Consider the following 19,537-nt stretch of genomic DNA (forward strand, 5'->3'; position numbering starts at 1 on the left):
CATTGGTGTAATCACTGAAATAGTTACTAAACATTGTATTGTGTTTTAAACTTTCTGGTAAGTAGCTCATCAGTGAAATTGATTGAAAAAAATTGAACAGTTTACTTGTGGTATTAGGCTTGACAGTGTTGATGAAAAAAAAACAGGGTCATTACCATTATCTCAGGGGAAGAGAGGGGATGAAGGGGGGGGGGGAGGGAGAGAAAGGGGAAGGGGGCTATAAAAAATGTCCTAAAATATATATCTGTGAAGATTGTAAGCAATGCCCACACTGAATTTCTTCTTCTTTACTTCTTCCTCAATTTTTCTAAAGATTCTACATGTAAGCACACTGGTCAGGTCCACCAGATCTTCAAAGGGTCCGGATACCCCGAAGAAAGATTCTGAAGACTTGGTCCTACGGGACAATGACAAGAAGGAGGAGGTTGATGAATTTCTTGTCCCTTTTCTCTGTCCATTCTTCTAAAGTTCTAATCACTGTAAAAGCTGAATATTCTTTAATTTCTGCTTGCAGCTATCAAATCCACCAAACCTTCAAAGGCTCCAGGTACCCCGAAGAATGATTCTGAAGACTTGGTCCTACGTGACAATGACAAGAAGGAGGAGGTTGAAGAATTTCTTGTCCCTTTTCTCTGTCCATTCAAATCACTAAAAAGCTGAATATTCTTTCATTTCTGCTTGCAGCTATCAAATCCACCAAACCTTCAAAGGCTCCAGGTACTCCGAAGAAAGATTCTGAAGACTTGGTCCTACTGGACAATGACGAGGAGGAGGATGATGATGATGTCAGGTTGGCCGGTAGCGGCAGCAGCAAGCATACCACCTGGTCTCTGAAAGCTGATTCAGATGATGACCTTGGAGACACAGAGGCTGCACCAGGTACCTAATTTGCCAAAGCCACTTGCGATTAAATTGCATTACTTCAGCAGCTTATAACTGTCGCTGTTAAAGAATTTTTATAAAGACTTACTGTTGTAACTTTGCCACCATCGTAACTAAAAACCCGGATTTTGGTTGGCTGTTGGGCCCCCATTACCATGGTAGTTGCCAATGTGGCAAAGTTACAACAGTTGCTGTTTGTCCTTTATGAACTGGGCCCATGGGGTTTGGTGATAGGGATATTCCAGAGCATTTCATCGACACTTGTCATCTTACAAGTCGTCACATCTGACAACTTACTTGATTTTGATTGGCTGAGAAGCACCTTTACCATGGCAATAGTCTGATAAAAGAGGTTTTGTCAGCTAAAACGTCTGACCTTTTATGAAATGTTCCCCAGGGGAGCATTCTAAGGAAGAAATTTGTCAGCCAATCAGATGCAAGGATTTCCAGTTGCTGGGATCGACTATTGGTGAGAATCACTGACAAAAACCTTCACGAAATGCTCCCCATGTTACCTTCCGTAACAACCTCATCAAAATATGAAGTTGGCTGTTTCACATCGCACAATGATCATCCCTGCACTGAGTCACATGAGAAGCCAGTTAATAGGATATGGTTAGTACCAAAAGATCTGAAATCTAGCGCTGATTTAAGATGTACTTAACAGTTTGACAAGTAGTCTTGCATTTTGGTCCAAAGAGTGGAAGTCAAGAAGCTTTAGGATGTCTTTCTTAGCATAATACTCACATCACACAATGTATATTCCCGCACTGAGTCAAATACACAATCACTCCATAGATGCTGAAAAGTCAATTAAAATATATGGTTAGTACCAAAAAATCTCAAATATGATTTTGACATGCACTCTCGCATTTTGGTTCAAAGAGTGGAAGTCAGTAAGCTTTAGGATGTATTTCTTAGCGTTGTTTTTGTTTTGCATGCAAGCTAATGTATTGCCTATTTTTGGTTATGGGTATATTTTGTTGATATTTTTGTAAATGTGCTGTATTTTCGCTGTATGTTATAGAGTTTAATAGATTTTTTTTTTTATATAGAATTTGAACCTTGTTTGTGTTTTCACAAATTGCATGACTCATTCTCTTCTTTACACTTAATCCTGTTAGATATTTATGAGCTTCATTTTCATATTTGCATTATATATACTTTACTTTTAATTGAATTCAATTCAAAAATGATAATATACAATATTTTCTTACCTCATTGTAAATGCATTATTTCAGACTTTTTTTAGTCTTTTCAATGAAAATTGCATGTGAACACTTGCCCATCATCAAAATTTTTGCACTTTATAGTATAATAAAAAAATTTGCCTAGATCTGCCAGCCATAGATTATTCTAAATTTGACACAGAATCAGCCTCACATAACCTTGTATATACTTACCACAAAGCAATCATGCATACAGTACACACAGGCATAGAGGGAGACACACAATACCCCCCCCATGCCAATCCATCCCCAAGAGCTTAATCTAAAGGCCTTTACACATCATGTGATTGGTCAATGATCTACTGATCTGTATACATACTGGATAGGCGGTCAAGCGGCATGGACTAAAGCCGGTGCCTGCCATCTTAGGAACACCAATGCAGCTACATGTACATGTAGTCTTCAGATCAGTGGGCAAGACTGGACGAGATAGAGTCCTTGGTCCTGCTTCATAAAAGAATTGTTATAATAAAAGATGCAGTATTTCCAAAACAAGTCTACCATCAGCCAATGAAATTGAATGATCTCAGTAGCTTTAGAACTGCAAATTTGTTATTTTAACATGTTTTATAAAATGGATCCCTGGGCCCCATCTTACAAAGAGTTGCGATTGATCCAATCAATCACAGCTATGGATGGTCAGCAACGTCAACATCTACTATGCATGTTTGTTCAAAATATTTACTATGATGTAAATTCATTCAAAGTTACAAAGGGCATTAGGCGAATTTCCTGTAGAAAAAAATTTGACACAGATGGATTTCCATAGAGTTACGATTGATTGGATCAATCTTAACACTTCGTAAGATGGGTACCAGATGTAGGATTGTAATCTGGCTTGTCAGCATGTCTCTCCGTCTCTCATGCTTTGTAGAGACCCTAATGCTGTGTTCTTCTCTTCCTCTGTTTTTTTTGGTTCAGACCCTGTGGTGTGCACGTGGTTTGAAGATGTACAAGATTGGGCGGAGGGGTTAATAGGTGAGCTGAATGCTGAATGCATGTGATACTCCCGTTAACACTTCAAATACCAGACTAACAATTTGTCAAAATTATACCTTGATTTATACCCATTCATCATTATATGAAGGGTTGATGGATGCGATAGAATACATGCGGTATTCTATTTAATTTCATTTATTTTATCTAAATATTACCAAACTAACAATATGTGAAAGGGTACTTCCTATCCCCCCCAAAAAAAAAAAATTTAATAATATATGAAAAAAAAATGAAAATGAATAAAAATATATATTTAGGAGTGTAAAAACAAAATAGAGTTAAAAGAAAAAGATAGATAAAAAAGAAATTAATAACAGTTTGAAATACTACTGAAAAGTTTAAAATTATCTTTGAATTATTTGCTCATTTTGCTGTGTATTAGGTTCTTGGAAAATTTTGTGAATGATTTTCACAGATTTTAACAGAAAGTCTTGTAATCTGTTTAATACTTATGCAAAGAAAAAGGTAGCAAAAGTCTGTCCTGTAGTAAAAATCATATAAAGTGTTTCTTGAACCGCTTGTCAAAAATGTTTTGTTAACTTGAAAGGGTGTTTTTTACTTTTCAGAAATCAAAACTTCCTCTTCACACTATTGATATTAAACATCTAACATTATAAAGTTGGTTACGAATTTTGTGCTAACATTAGTCTTCAAGCCAATGATCTCATTCATCCCAATCTTGGTGTGTAGAAAGAAATCTATACGTCTATTATTCTTGCACTAGAGTACATTGCATGATTTTCAACTACATGTCAACGAAGTTATGCACAATTTTATGTCCATGTGATAGACTGCATGCTTTAGAATCTATATTTAGATGATAATTCTACCACTACCATTGTGATGCAATACACATTGGCATACTTTGGGGCATGTCCAAACCATATCTTTTCCTTTTCATTAACCTGTTAGAGACTGATCCTGTGCATATATGAGTGCTGGAGTCTATGGAAAACATGTGTTGTAGCAAAATTGTCCAGTCTCCAACGGGTTAATCAAGGAAATTGCTCTGCTCAAGGTTGAATATATTATATGCACGGTTTCAACCACTCTTTTAAATAATTTTTGTTCATTTAATATTGGTTGATGTTTGGAAACATAGCAGTATGTATTCGGGCACAGAAAATCTTGGACATGTCTCTGAACCACAAGTTAATCTTATAATTATACTTATTTAGCACAATTATTTGGCACAATGTATATTACACTCACTCACGGTGCCCAAGTGGGCAGGTTGGACATGTGGGGCTCTTGACACAAAACTCAGTGATTGATCATAGAGTAAATTTCATGATTGATTGCTGATAATGATCACAGTAATCAAGTGTCAATATGCTACAGCCACACTGGTGAAACCGACTCAAGGTGGGCGTTTCATAAAGCTGTTTGTAAGTTAAGAGAGATTTTAAGAATGACTGGTGATCCTTTCTTGTGGTTAATGGTATGCACCAAAAAGTTTATTGGCGATGGTTTAGCGCATATGAAAGGTTCACCAGTCGTTCTTAAAGTCGCTCTTAACTTACGAACAGCTTTATGAAACGGCCCGCAGACCAACATGGCTATTACTGTATGTTGATATCAATGACATAAAATCAGTTGGTTTGGAGTAGATTTCACTATTTTAGCCTGGCAAAACGGACTCCAGACTGACAAGGAACAGACAACAAGAAAGTTTGGAGTAGATCTTACCATTACACACAGGCAAAACCGACTCCAGACCTACCAAGGATATTACATTGTTACCAATGACATACAATTGATCGGTTTGGAGTTGATTTCACTGTTACACACTGGTGAAACCAACCCCAGACTGACAAGTATAATACATTGCCACCAATGACAATGGGCCAGTTTGGAGTATATTTCACCGCAACATATTGGTGGAACCAGCTCCAGTCCAACGCATTGTTACAAATGACATACCATCAGCCGGTTTGGAGTAGATTTCACTGTAGCATAAGACCAAATGGTCAGCACCAAGATGGCTAGAAGATCCATTCCTGGAGGCTGTTTCATAAAGCTGTTCGTAAGTTAAGAGTGACTTTTAGCACTGGTGATCCTTTCTTGTGGTAAATGATATTCACCATTAATGTTCATTGGTGATTATTTAGCACGTAAGAAAAGTTCACCAGCCGTTCTTAAAGTCGCTCTTAACTTACGAACAGCTTTATGAAACACCCACCAGGGGGCCTGTAACAAAAAGCTTAGCCATCAAGCTGACACTATGAGTCACCATTCTTTGAATCACTATTACCTGTTTCAACCAGAGAACAATAGATTTGGTTCACTGATTCTATTCTCTGGCTGAAACAGGTAATAGTCAAAGAATTGTGACTCGTAGTGTCAGCTTAATGGCTAAGCTTTTTGTTACAGGCCCCCTGGTGGGTGTTTCGTAAGTTAAGAGCGACTTTAAGAACGGCTGGTGAACTTTTCTTACGCGCTAAATAATCTCCAATGAACATTAATGGTGAATATCATTTACCACAAGAAAGGATCACCAGTTCTAAAAGTCACTCTTAACTTACGAACAGCTTTATGAAACGGCCTCCAGGAATGGATCTTCATCTTGGTGCTGACCATTTGGTCTTATGCTACAGTGAAATCTACTCCAAACCGGCTGATGGTATGTCATTTGTAACAATGCGTTGGACTGGAGCTGGTTCCACCAATATGTAGTGGTGAAATATACTCCAAACTGGCCCATTGTCATTGGTGGCAACGTATTACTCTTTGTCGGTCTGGGGTCGGTTTCACCAGTGTGTAACAATGAAATCAACTCCAAACCGACTGATAGGCTGTCATTGATAACAACTTAATATCCTTGGTCGGTCTGGAGTCTCTTTCGCCAGTGTGTAACAGTGAAATCTGCTCCAAACTGACTCATTGTCTGTTCCTTGTCAGTCTGGAGTCGGTTTCGCCAGTGTGAAATAGTGAAATCTACTCCAAACCAACTGATTTTATGTCATTGATAACAACATACAGTAATAGCCATGTCGGTCTGGAGTCGGTTTCACCAGTGTGGCCGTAGCTTAATTCCCGGGTTATCTAACACTAGGGGCCGTTTCATAAAGCTGTGCGTAAGTTAAGAGAGACTGAAAGAACAACTGGTGATCCTTTCTTGTGGTACATAATTTTCACCACTAAATGTTCATTGGTGATTATTCAGTGCACAAGAAAGGTTCACCAGTCGTTCTTAAAAGTCGCTCTGAACTTACGAACAGCTTTATGAAATGCCCACCTGGGATGTAGAAGAGGACGGTACTTCTGTGGAACAAGGTCCCTGGAGAAAACATTTTTCCATAGACTTTTGTGACTTGTCCAAGGCCAAGGCTGGCAAAATTTGTATTGATGCCGGCTTCAACTACATCCCTGCTTAACACCCTATAGTAAACCCATATTTCCTCTTGTTGATGTGGTATAATTATGATTTGGTCCATTCTTTATCCACTACCATATTCAGCTAATGATGTCCCAGAACCACTAAGACATTCAACCATATACACACTGGGAAAAGACAAATTCACTTGCTAAAATTCTAAACGGCATAATACTAATAATGTTATTCTAACTTGTTCAACTTTATTTCGAACGTTAACTATGCACACTTCTGTAATATGGTAGACCTGATTTTCTTTTCTTCTTGTACTTCTACAGATCTTGATGATGGTGAAGATGATGATGAGGTCAAAGGAAGCAGTGGGAAGCTGTCACCTGAACAGGATGACAATGGTAAATTTCTGTCATATATTCACTTTTATTGATTTATAATCATATATTAACTTTGCATCATTTGAAGTGTTTAAGTGATTTTGGCAGTAAAGTCATACAGTTATATTTACGATGAGCATTAATTACACTTGAAGGTCTTTATTCAGGACTTTTTGCATTTACTACGGGGAAACTCTCTACAACGCCCCAATTCCTTTGAAATTGTAAGTCAATTGACATACGGTGCAAATCTTGGGATGATCTGCTATCCCAGTCCACCAACTTTCGACAAAAGCCTCTCAGCTCTCCACTGTGATTTTAATTGCATTTTCAAAGGAATCAATACGGTGTAGAGGGTTTCCCCGTAGGAAATGGGGAAAATCTCTATTCTCTGGTTAAGTGAGCATTACTTGAATACAAATATAGTCTCAAAAGGTGCACTAGACTTGAAAGAAAGAAGAAAAGTCATGAAATAATGAGGCATGAGCTCTTCATATTACAGATTCTTCGCCAAAATATGTTGGGGTTCTCTGAACTCAAATAGTGGCCACTGGAGACTGGTTCTATAATACATGTTCATTTCAAAAGAAAGACAATTTGTTGACCATTAAAGACAGGTTTTACTGTACAACAGAATGTATGAGTGATTGCTTGACAGAGATGCCCAAACTTTTAAAAATTGATCTGCTTGTTTGCTGTAAATTATCCTGTTGTGATATTACCTTTACCATTCGTAAAGAAAACATAAAGTATTAACATTTTTTTTCAAACAGTGTCTGAATGAATTTTTTCATATATTTGTCTCACTTTCTTCATCTACCCTGTATTTCAGAACTCGAGTGGCATCTCTGCCATGAATGTGGACAACTCTTTGATGAAGAGGAACTTCTGGAGATTCATGTTGCTGCTCGTCACACTGTAGGAGGTAAACCGGTGAACAAGAAAGAGGCTTCTACCAAAGATTCTGCTGATGGAACTGCTTCCTCGAGCTCTAAAGACAAGGGGTCCAAGACAAAGGTTGGCAGCAGTAAAGAACAGAAGCAGAGGACTGTCCAAGAGATCAAGAAGAACTCAAAGGATACAAAAGGAGAGAAGGTGAAAGACCAGAGCAATGATGTTGGTACTGCTAGGACTTGTAACATATTTGACAAATTTGGCCCAGTTCCTGGAAAAGTAACAACTTTAAATGAAGTCGGTGATGCAGTAGAGGTAATTGATTCTGAGGATGTGGATGAAACTGGAGCAAAGGAGGGGGCCTTGAAAGACAATGATATCATGGCCATAGATGAACATTTGCCTTCTACAAATCCAGATCTTGATGCGAAAGAGGATGATGTCGAAGAAATAGGAAATGAGCAATTTGCCACAATTTCAACCGTTGGAGACTTCATTCAGGAAGATGACACAGCAGATATTGACCAAGTGCAAACTGGTTCTCATCTTGGAGGTTTCAACTCCGATGCCAGTGTGAACATTGAGAAAGAAATAGTGGAAGTGATTCCTGGAGATGAGGATGACAGTCTGGTCGACCCCTCGGCCGGTAGGAAGATTGAAGATGGAATGTCTCAACAGGCATGGAGGCAATATATCTGCAACATCTGTAGGAAGGCATGTCACAACAAAGAGGCTCTTGAAGAACACCAGAAGTCGCATCCATTATTTCAGTGTTCCATATGCTTTGTGTCATTCATTAGTGAGGAAAGTCTTCGGCAGCATGAGGTAGATCATAAAGAAAAGCCATTCTTCTGCGGTACATGTGGAAAAACATACAAAAGTCAGTCCAGCTTGAAAGAACACGAGTACAGCCACACTGGCCATCGACCCTTTGTGTGTCCCTACTGTCCAAAAGGCTTCATGCGTAACAAAAAGTTGAAAGTGCATATCAAGAAACATCATAAGAACTTAATCCGTGCTGCTCGGAAGCCCCCACCACCCCCATTAGTTCTATCAGAGAATCAGTTTGATGGTTCTGCTTCAGTGTCTGATGTGGACATGGAATTTTTTGACAGAGAGACTTTGAAGGAACAAGAATCAGGCTGTGGTCAAGCATACTCCACTCTAAAAAATTCCAGTGATCAGTCGGAGTTCAAATGCGACACCTGCAGCCAGAGTTTCCCTTCTAAGTCAGTTCTAGAACGCCACTCTAAAGTTCACCAATTCTATGGAAGTACATCGAGTATATCTGCAAGTTCTGTTGTTTCTTCTCAGGATAGTGCAAGTATAGATGATATGTCTGCAGAGACAGGCACCTATCCTGAAGAGATGAGGTCAGCGCGACCATTCAAATGCCAACTCTGTGATTCAACATTTCTTGAGGAAGCTCACTTGCAAATTCATGTAGAGATTCATAGCATGGATGGACCTTGGGGTTGTGTGATATGCAAAAGGAAGCTCAAGCAGAGAGCACATCTCCTGGAACATGTCTATGTCCATTGGGGTTACAAACCCTTTGCTTGCCGCTATTGTCCGACGGACTTCATGAGAGCCTATGATGCTGAGAGACACATGCTATCACACAAACAACGGCGCGGGAGAAGAGAAGAGCCCGGACAGAGGGCAAACATTGACCTGGATGGTAGCAATGCTGGCCAAGTTAATGATGCCAAGGCATCCATTCTTGAAGATCTGTTAACAAAACCACAATCTCATAATGACGACATCAATGAGGAAAAGGGTGGAATGTTCAAGGACTTGGGTGATTCCATAGCCCCACTGCCTGTCGTTCCTCTGAGATGTCCCGATGATGGAAAGAACAGACCTTACGCTTGTGAATTATGTGACAGAGCATTTACTGCTAAATCCTCGCTGAGAGAGCATCTCTTCTTACATTTTGGGAAGCCGTATCCCTGTGATTTTTGTGAAAGACAATTCACAAGGAAAACCTACCTTATTAGCCATATGAAAGAAGTCCACCCTGAGGCAGACACCTCTGCAATTGAAGATAGTGTTCTAGATGGGAAATATGAAGAGCTGATCAACAAAGCACTTGACCGGCATCAATCTATGGACCAAAAGAAGATATCTCAGCCTGATGTGATCACCGACTCTAACTCAAATCGGCCATATGCCTGCAAAATTTGTGATAAACGTTTTCAGTTCTCATACACTCTCAAGAAGCACATGCAAGCCCACATCAAGCTGAAGCCGCTCCTGTGTGATTTCTGTGAGAGGCGGTTTGTAAGACAGAGCTACCTGGATGAGCATATAAAGAACCAACATCCTCCAGGTTCAAGATCCAAAGACCCCAATAAGCCCTTCAAATGCGAGATCTGTGACTTGACTTTTTCCAAGCGGGCTTATCTCAAGGATCACCGCTTCAGGCACAAACTCAAGAAGCCATTCCCTTGCAGCTTCTGTACCAAGAGCTTCCGTCGGAAATGTCTCCTGCTTATGCATACCTCTCGCCATCATCCTAATGAGCATCAGCTGATGGCTTCCAACCAACCTAAAGCAGCTCCTGCTCAACATTCACCAGGCTCAAGCTCAAAAACCTTGAAAATAAAGCTGCCATTCCAAAAACAGATGTCTCCAGCTTCTTCCCAGTCTAATCTGACAAGAGACCCGCTAATGTGTCGTGAATGTGGTGCCACGTTCTCATCTGTTGCCAATGTTCGGAGGCACATGCGCATCCACAGTGGAGAGCGTCCATTCAAATGCAAATTCTGCTCATGGTCCTTCAATCGAAAGGAGGTTTGGCGAGGTCACATGAAGAAGAAACATGCAGGGGAGTTGCGGGCTTCAAGGAATAAAGCAAATGTAGGTCTTGGCAAGATCAAGAAGGAAGGTTTTAACTGTGACAAGTGTGAAGGATCATTCAAGAGTAATTACGCATTATCGGTACACTTGAAACAACACAGTCAGGGTTCTAGTTCTCGTCCTTTCAAGTGTTCACTGTGTGATCTGGCCTTTATTAGGCAGTCTGACCGTACCAAGCATTTGAAATTCGTCCATGGCCTTGACCAAGCTGATATTGATGCTAGTGCATTGAACAAAAAGGAAATAAAAGTGGAACCAGGAACTACACCACCACCTAGTACCCCTCAGACTAATGCACTTCCTGCTGAAGTGCATGTATGCCATAGATGTGGTGCACGTTTTGACTCATTTTGGGGTCTGGAGAGCCATTCAAGAGTTCATGAAAAACACTCGAGGTTTCCTCGTCCGTATAGATGCATTGAATGCGGAGCTGCCTTCAAAGGACTTTCCAATCACACGCGCCACATGAGGGTTCATACCCCAGAATATATCCTGGAGACAAAGAAGATCCTGAGTAACATGCCTGGCAGGAAGTCAAGAATTCAAACATCCACAACAAATCTGCCAGTGAAACCCACTGTGGCACCAACGGATAAAGGACCATTTTTGAGTGGAAAGGAAGCTAGGCCCCATGTGTGTCCCAAGTGTGGTACGAGCTACAAGTATGCAAGGAACCTTAGGAAACATATCCCTCGCCATATCAAGTCCAGTGACCGCCCTTTCCAGTGTAAAATCTGTGGAATTTATGCCAAGACTAAAACCAGCATTACCAAGCACAGTCAGATTCATGGTCCACAATCAACCTCTCGAAGAGCTTCCCATGACTGCCAAAAGTGTGGAAGTTCTTTCCCAACCAAGCAAGAGCTGATGAAACATCTAGCAGTTCATACCCAGTCCATATCTTCTCAGTCCATGTTTAGATGCAAGTTCTGCAATGCTGGCTTCAAGCACAGAGGATCCCTTACCATCCATGAAAGGTCCCATTCCAAACTGAACTTTGGCTTCAAATGGGAGAAAACCAAAGTTGTGAAAACACCAGATCTTTTCCGGAACGGTAGCAAGAAGGTATTTGTTATAAAAGGCTTGCAGTGTCCGGTGTGTATGAAAACTTTCACAAGACGTTCCGGTGTCAGCAATCACAAGAGAGTTCACCCAGATGTCGAGTTTGTCTGGGAGGAAGAACTAAGAGGATCGGTAGACATGACTTTGGACAGGCCTTATCAGTGTAGTATTTGTCTCATGAGATTCATGAGGCGATCAGGCCTATCTAATCACATGCACTCTCACCGTATCAAAGGGAGCAAAAGCGATGAGTCACCGTCAAAGCTTCAGGCAACACCAGAAAGCAGTGGTTTCCTTCTAAATACAGAAAATGAACAAACGACACCAAGGGCAGAGGAAAGACCATTCTCTTGTGAGCAGTGTTCGTGCACTTTCAAAACCAAAGGATCACTGACAACACATACCAAAGTTCATAGCCATGATAAAATGGATGAGCGTAATCATGTCTGCGACATCTGCGAGTGTAGGTTTATAAGCTCTACTAACTTGAAGAAGCATCAACGAGTCCACACTGGCCAACCAGGGACTCCGATACAGTCTGATCCTGTCTCGAAGTATTCTCAACTGGAAAGTTCTGAGAGTATAGATATCAAGACCAAACGGCCTTTTCGGTGTAGATTATGCGGTGAAACGTTCAAAGCGAAGCATCTCCTTGATGACCACATTCAGATCCATAGCATTTCCCCGAGACAGTCTGTAGTGAAACCAAAGGAACTTGGGGCATTGTCTGCAGATGTAAGTGAAAGTAGTGGAGAAGCTTTCATGAGAATGACAGATAGACCCTTTCCATGTCCAACATGTGGTGACAGATTTCGACTGAAGACTACCTTATACAAGCACATTCGCCTTCACAGGCAGAGCGCTGGAAAACCCTTCCGCTGTGTAGAGTGCGGCCTTGGATTCTATTCTATTGGTAACATGACCAAGCACTTAAAACGGGCCCATCGCAGATTTTCAAACAATGTAGGAGATGAACCTGTGGCTGAGATCTTGGAAAGCCTGAAAGTCACCCCAGAACCAGTGTCACCCTCGGTCAGTTCTCCGAACAGATCTATCAGGTCTCCTTTCAAAGCAAGACCTTTCTCATGCAAGTACTGTGGAGATACCTTCACCATGAGATGCAACATGAACAGGCATCGGAAGCGGCACGAGACTGGAGACAACTTGCCTTTCCGCTGTACCCACTGTGGGTTCGGATTCAAGAGTATCAAGGAACGGACGAAGCATATAGTCCGCGTTCATAACCGAGATCCCAAAGAGCATGTACAAACTGATACTAGGAAACCAATACGTACAGGAATGAAAACCTACAAGTGTCCAATATGCAGTGATAACTTCACCGACTCTTCAGGAATTTACAAGCACTTGCGTGTCCATGCTAAGAGTGCTAATAAGCCATACAAATGTGAGATTTGCAAAATTGGATATAATACCATGGTTGGCCTGTCTAGGCATCGGGGTCGAGTCAACCACTATGTCAGTGATAATGGCGATGAAGGTTCAGCAAGATCATCTCAACAGCCACCAAGAGACATTAAACCAGATATAAGCACCCTGCAGAACAACTTGGGAAAGACTTTGCATAAATGCCGCTATTGCCCTGCCACCTACAGGGACAGATCCTCTGTCTGGAGACATGAAAGGGTTCACAAACTTGGTGTATCGAATTCAAGACCGTTCTCTTGTAAGACCTGTGGACTGGCTTGCTACTCTAGGGCCCATCTAGAAAGGCATGTACAGATTCACCGCAGAGCTCCGGGATTCGGACCAGATATGCATGCGAGAAAGAAATCAACCTCGGATCGCTGCAAGAGATGCGGGTTGGCATTCCGTACAAAGAGTCACTATCTAGTTCACATGAAACGGTGCTCCAGAACTTCGTCATTTGTTTGCAACATTTGCTCCATTCCTTTTAGCAATCAGATCATGCTCACCAAACACGTTCGTCAGGATCATGGTGGCTATCAAAGGGATGTCATCAACTTTTGTGGTAGGAGAATTGTTAGGGAAACCGGTGCTGACAAGAAGTTTTGCTGTGACCAATGTGACCAAAGGTACAAAAGACCTAGTGAACTTGAAAAGCACTTGCGACGCCATGCACTTGGCCTCATCAGACCCCAAGAGGGCTTCTCTCCTACTGCAATCAAGCAAGAGGAGGATATTGAAGTGAATGTTGAAACCTTAGAAGAAAGTTATGAAGAGAATCTTTCTGGAGGAGGCAAGACAGAGGAAACCCATCAGTTACCTGAAGTGGAAGAATCTCCAAATAGTTCAGGCAGTTGGTTTATGACAGCTGGTCGAACACCCGTTCACAATAGAACAAACAAGTCTGATAGGGCCCGACCATTTGTATGCCAGACCTGTGGGTTCGCCTTCATGACAGTCATCCATCTACGCAAGCATACACGACTTCATACAATAGCCCACACAAAGCCATATGTTTGTAAGATCTGTACCTTGGGTTATACTAGATTATTGGACTATCACAGGCACTGCAATGTTGTTCACCCATGGGGAAAGGGTAATCAAAATGAGGTCAGGTGTCCTCGTTGCAAGGAGAAATTTGACACTAAGAGTGATTTGGTAGAGCACCTGGAGAAACAGACGTGCAAGTTTGTAGATGACCTTCCAGAAGTGGAGACAAGTCAGCAAGGTGGTGATGGAGGTGACCAAAGTAATGAGGTGTCTGATGCAGTAGAAGGAGTGGAAGGTACCATGAGTGCTGCCACCAGGCTAGGATTCAGTAACAGAGATTTGACTTGTCCCATATGTAACTACCAATTCCTTGCCAAACCTCATCTCGAAACACACATGAAAGTGCATGACAACTGGGAGAACCAGCCATACAGATGCGAGCGATGTCAAATTGGTTATAGTACTAAGCAGCATTTAACCAAGCATGTCAACATGAACGTTCAGTGTATCAAACTGGCAAAGGAAAAGGAAAGGAAGAGGCTATTGGATGAGAAAAATAATCTTTTGACCAACAGTAGTACAGAGTTGGATGCAGCACCAGAAGAGATGGTACCGCAGCAACCCCAGCTATCGCGAAGTGGAAAGGTGAAGCGGCATATCTGCCATCACTGCAATAAGAGCTTTGTCAAAAGAAGTCAACTACGCATCCATCTTGAGTATCACATACCATCACCTGATAGACCACATGTGTGTGCCAAGTGTGGTATGGGCTACAAAACCCTCTCAAACTATGCTAAACACATGAAATGGGAACATTCCAAGCCTTCTGCTTCTCCGGCAAAATTAACAGCAGCGATATACATGTGTAGGGACTGCGGGTATTCAGTCACCAAGAAGTCTCTGTTGGAAGAGCATACCCGCTTCGGGTGCCCTAAAAAGAAGGAAAACCCTGCCACGGAAGCACCTCAAGCCTGTCCAGTATGCGGTAATTACTTCAATTCATCTGTGATGCTTTGCATCCATATCCATGAACATATCTATCACAAGCTCTTCAAGTGCACCAAATGTCCTCTTAGATTCTCCAATCCAGAGGAGAAGAAGAAACATGAGCAAAACCACCCTGACTGGAATGAGATGCTACTGCAACTGTTGTCCTCAGAGTTCAACAGGAGGCTGAATCCAGAAGATGGGCAGGGTGTCAGGGTAAAGTTAGAACCGGGTCTTGAAGAGCCAGTAGAACCCCTAGTGCCATATGTTCCTGAGAAGGTCCTACAGGATGGACCAGCCTCTGGAGTCCTGGTGGTAAAACCAGAACCTGTGGATGAACCAGAGTACAACTATGATCTTGGATCTCTTCAGGATAGTGCTCTTGGAGATTATCAAGCCCTGCTTCCTGACACGTCAGACAGCATACTGCCAAGTATTTTGCAGCAAACAAGAAGACCAGAAGGACAATCTTCATCTGCCAGAAGACTGGAAAAAATAGTGTCAAATCTTGCAGCTCAAAAACCATCATCATCAGATTCAAGGTTACATTCTTCATCAGGTATATTTTCTGTATCTGGTTTAAGTTCTCAAAGAAGACCCAGTTCAGAGAATGTGCCAAGTACATCAACATCTGTTTTGACATCAGTTTCCAGTGTTGTAACTTCCGCCTCAAGTGTGTTTCCTGCAGCTTCGGATGTTGGTGAAATGCCCGACTCGGAGACCTTGGTAAAACAAGTGACAGAGGCATTGCCAAGTAGCAGTCCAAGGGTATCTGACAAGTCTCAATCTGATGTCGTCTTGACCAAGAAGTCTGTTGAGCAAAAGGCAAGTCCAAAACAGAAACTGTTCCGTTGCAGATATTGCCCTTCAGCATTCAGGCTGAAAGGACTCTGCATGGCTCATGAACGTCAAGCACACAGGAAGATCTACTCAAAGGCATCAGGCACCAGCAAACAACCTCTTAAAGATCTCAGCAAGATGTCTGTATGTAACATTTGCAATGCTGTATTCGAACAACAGTCAAGTTTGTCAAGGCATATGCTATTCAAACATGGAGTTCCTTTGAAACCCAAAGAACCTGAAAGGGATTATACTGCAGATAAAGCAGAAGTACATCATATTTCAGATGATGAGGGGCCAATTATAACAAGTATAACGAGCCTAGGAAACATGCACCATGGAACTGCCTATCAAAGGCAACCATCATTGTTGCAGCAACGTCTTGAGGCTCCTCTCTCGCCGTCATTGATGCCATCATCATCTTCTGGCCAGCCAATGTCTCGATTAGAATCTCTGCTGACAGGAAGATCGTTATCACCAACTAACCAGTCTGCCCTCCTTTCAAGAGGTGAGCTGGACTACAGGCCCTACAGATGTGACAAGTGCAACTTTGCCTTCACCCAACGGCACCACCTCGTCCGACACATCAAGAGAGACTCTTGTGCCTTCCATGTTCTTGGGCGGAAGGCTGCTGCCCAACTCAAGGAAGGGGATACAGGAAGCAAACCTCCACCCAAAAATGTTCAGGGTATAAAGATCAAGGTCCCAGAGAAGAAGCATAAATGTACCAAGTGTCCTCGAGCTTTCTGGAAACGTATCCGATTAGAAAACCACATGAGGGTCCATCATGGAGTAGGTCTCTACAAATGTAAGTTCTGTGCCCAGGAATACAAGCTACAGGTGGATTGCTTGGAGCATGAAGAGTCTTGCCCGTTCGGTCCTGGAGCAATGGACGATTTGGACCTGAACGGTGGAGATCTGGACTATGAGCAGGATGTGGATTTTGGCCAGGCCGAGGATCTGGATCTAAGATCAGACACAGAGCTTGAGCAGGCTCAAGCACAAGCATTTGCTGAAGATCAGAATGAGGACTTTGGATTTGAGAATTCTAACCATCTCGGTGACGGGATTGGAGATGACGATCGGGAATGGATGGGGATGCAGATCAAACAAGAACCTCTTGATTAGCAGTCTTGTCTGTGATGATCCCAAAGCAACAACACCACCACCTCTGCATCTTGATAAGAATTTATTTTACATTTCTTCCTTTTTCTGTCTCTTTCTCCTGATGTAAATTTTCTTAAAAGACAATCATCAGCCCTCATGCCAAATTTAATTGCACGTGTTATCGTTCTTGTTGATCATATATTATGTACAAAGAAGCTTAAGTTGATTATGCATTACTGATTATGCTTTACAAGTTTGTCGAATTTGGAATAATCATTAAACTAACAAAATGCATTCTCACTATCAATGCTAAATTTATCAAAATTTAAGTGATCGCAGCAAGCAATGATTCCAGGAAATTATGTTGAACCCTTATAATAAAGGTGAATTCTTATCTCATTGTAAAATGTACTTTTGATGCAAGTCAAATGTTAAAAATGTAATGAAAACCAGCTGGAAAAAAAAAAAGAAAATCATGAACACTGATGAGCTCTTTATTGGCATGTGTGCATTGGTTATGCTTTGGTAATAAAAAGTACCTTGAAAATTCATCTCATAGCCGAACATGCTGCTTATTCTGCTAAGAACTTAGCAATTTCTCACTATCTAATATAATTATTGTTCACATATTAATTTATATTGTACAGTGCCTACTTTCATGTAGCTTGTTGTATGGGAGGCTGAGTGTACAATGTTGAGTACCATTGCACATGTACCGTTGAAAATGCGCCATTGCAAGTTCAGTATGCGTAGGGCCTTCTGGCTAAACATGCACTGTTACTGTAGATATTGCTTTTTTTTAAATATAATTTTCCTCATTTTCGTAGATTTACGTCAGAAAAAAATTATTTGTATCTATCCTAACTTCCGAGGCATTGTACAACACACATAGCAAATATTCTTATTCATGCAATGGTACAAGATTTCGCGTTCAGTGAAAGAAAGAGACACTAGTAAACTCGGCTACGCCTCGGGGAATAGAGCATCTTTCTTTCACCTCGTGCTAAATGCTGTACCATCAGACACCTGTGTCTGTTTGAATACTGTACACACCATCACCTTAACATAAAGTTTTAGAATTCATGGCATGATCGTTACACACCACTGGAGGAGTGTTTTTTTTCTTATTAAGGGAAATGGAATTTTTAGAACAATTGGAAAGATAAAAACAGTACTGCCTCATTATATGAGGAAATTTTCTTTCTGTATATATCCCAGCCCAAGGAATTTAGTTTCCTAAAGTTTTACCAATTTTATGGTGCATTATCTGTGCATGCTTTGAATATAAACATTAACAATTTTATATCCAGCAAACTTATCTTCATTATTTAGTATCTGTTTTCTTTCCCTGTATTGTTTCCTGTTTGCTCTGTAATTAATTCTAAAAATATGCTGGTCCCTTTCGTCTTTGCATTATATGTAACCAGGAATATCCTGCTAAGCAATTACTTTTGGTTTCTATTACAAAAGAATGTCGGATTATCTTCCCAGTTTCAGTATTTTTTAACTTATTTTTTAATTTTTGTTCTGCGTTTGCTTCAATCCATGGAATTTAAAGTTCATGATTGTCCAGATTCTATGGGTACAAACATTCATATTTACATCAATTGCAATGCAATAATAATTAAAGTTATTCTTTGTTGGTTGAAATTAACAACTGACGAAGCTTTTGCTCTCAACACAGGAAATGATCTTGAATAATTACCTCAAAATTTTTCGGCTATTGAATGCAGCTTTCATCCCAAATTTGCCCCGATCATTGATCATTGCATTACGATTAAAGCGGGTCCCATCGCTAAGGATGGCTGAAGTCGGGAGCCAAAAATGTTGAGGTAAATTAACTCTTATATATTTTTTTCTTATATTGAGAGCAAAAGCTTAAAGGAGAATGAAACCCTTGAAACGAGCTGAATCCATATCAAAGAGAAAAATCAAAGAAACATATTGTTGAAAGTTTGGGGAAGATTGAATGAATAATAAGAAAGTTATGAGCATTTGAATATTGAGATCACTAATGCCATGTAGATCCTCCCATTGGCAATGCGACCAAGATCTGTGATGTCACACACGTACAACTTCCTCATTACTTTAGTACTTATTTCACTTATATTCTCACTTTTATAGAGTCTATCACGAGGTGAGGTGTTCTCTTCATGAGAGGACAAGTACAGAGGTTTCACAACATTATATCATTGATGAATCGTTTGTCATATGATTAGAATGAGCAAAAAGAGATGTTTTGGTGTATATTTTCAGTGTCCAAAAGGGGAGAGTTGTTCATCTGTGACATCATAGATCTTGGTCGCATTGCCAATTGGAGGATCTCCATAGCATTAGTGATCTCGACATTCAAATGCTCATAACTCTTCTATTGCTAGTCCTATTTTACTCAAATTTTTGTTGATCTTATTCTTTGATTTTTCTGCTTTCACAAAAGCTAACTTACTCCAAGAGTTTCATTCTCCTTTAATTGTTGTTTTCAACCAACACAGAACAACTTTCATTATTATTGCATTGAAATTGGTGTAAATATGGATGCATTGCTAACGTAC

The 19,537-nt window shown here is 40.9% G+C and overlaps 1 protein-coding gene across 1 annotated transcript in view; it reads left to right on the plus strand.

The window, feature by feature from the left end:
- Positions 1 to 18,565, plus strand: part of LOC129266211 (uncharacterized) — a 29,681-nt gene extending 11,116 nt beyond the window's left edge. The window contains exons 8-11 of the mRNA XM_054904044.2: positions 685 to 879; positions 3,033 to 3,089; positions 6,765 to 6,839; positions 7,651 to 18,565. Coding sequence (XP_054760019.2) covers positions 685 to 879; positions 3,033 to 3,089; positions 6,765 to 6,839; positions 7,651 to 17,006 — 9,683 coding nt within the window. The 3' untranslated portion in view covers positions 17,007 to 18,565. The remainder of the gene's footprint in view (positions 1 to 684; positions 880 to 3,032; positions 3,090 to 6,764; positions 6,840 to 7,650) is intronic.
- The last annotated feature ends 972 nt before the right edge of the window (positions 18,566 to 19,537 follow it).

Source organism: Lytechinus pictus, chromosome 8, assembly GCF_037042905.1.
Source record: "Lytechinus pictus isolate F3 Inbred chromosome 8, Lp3.0, whole genome shotgun sequence".
NCBI classification, from domain to species: domain Eukaryota; kingdom Metazoa; phylum Echinodermata; class Echinoidea; order Temnopleuroida; family Toxopneustidae; genus Lytechinus; species Lytechinus pictus.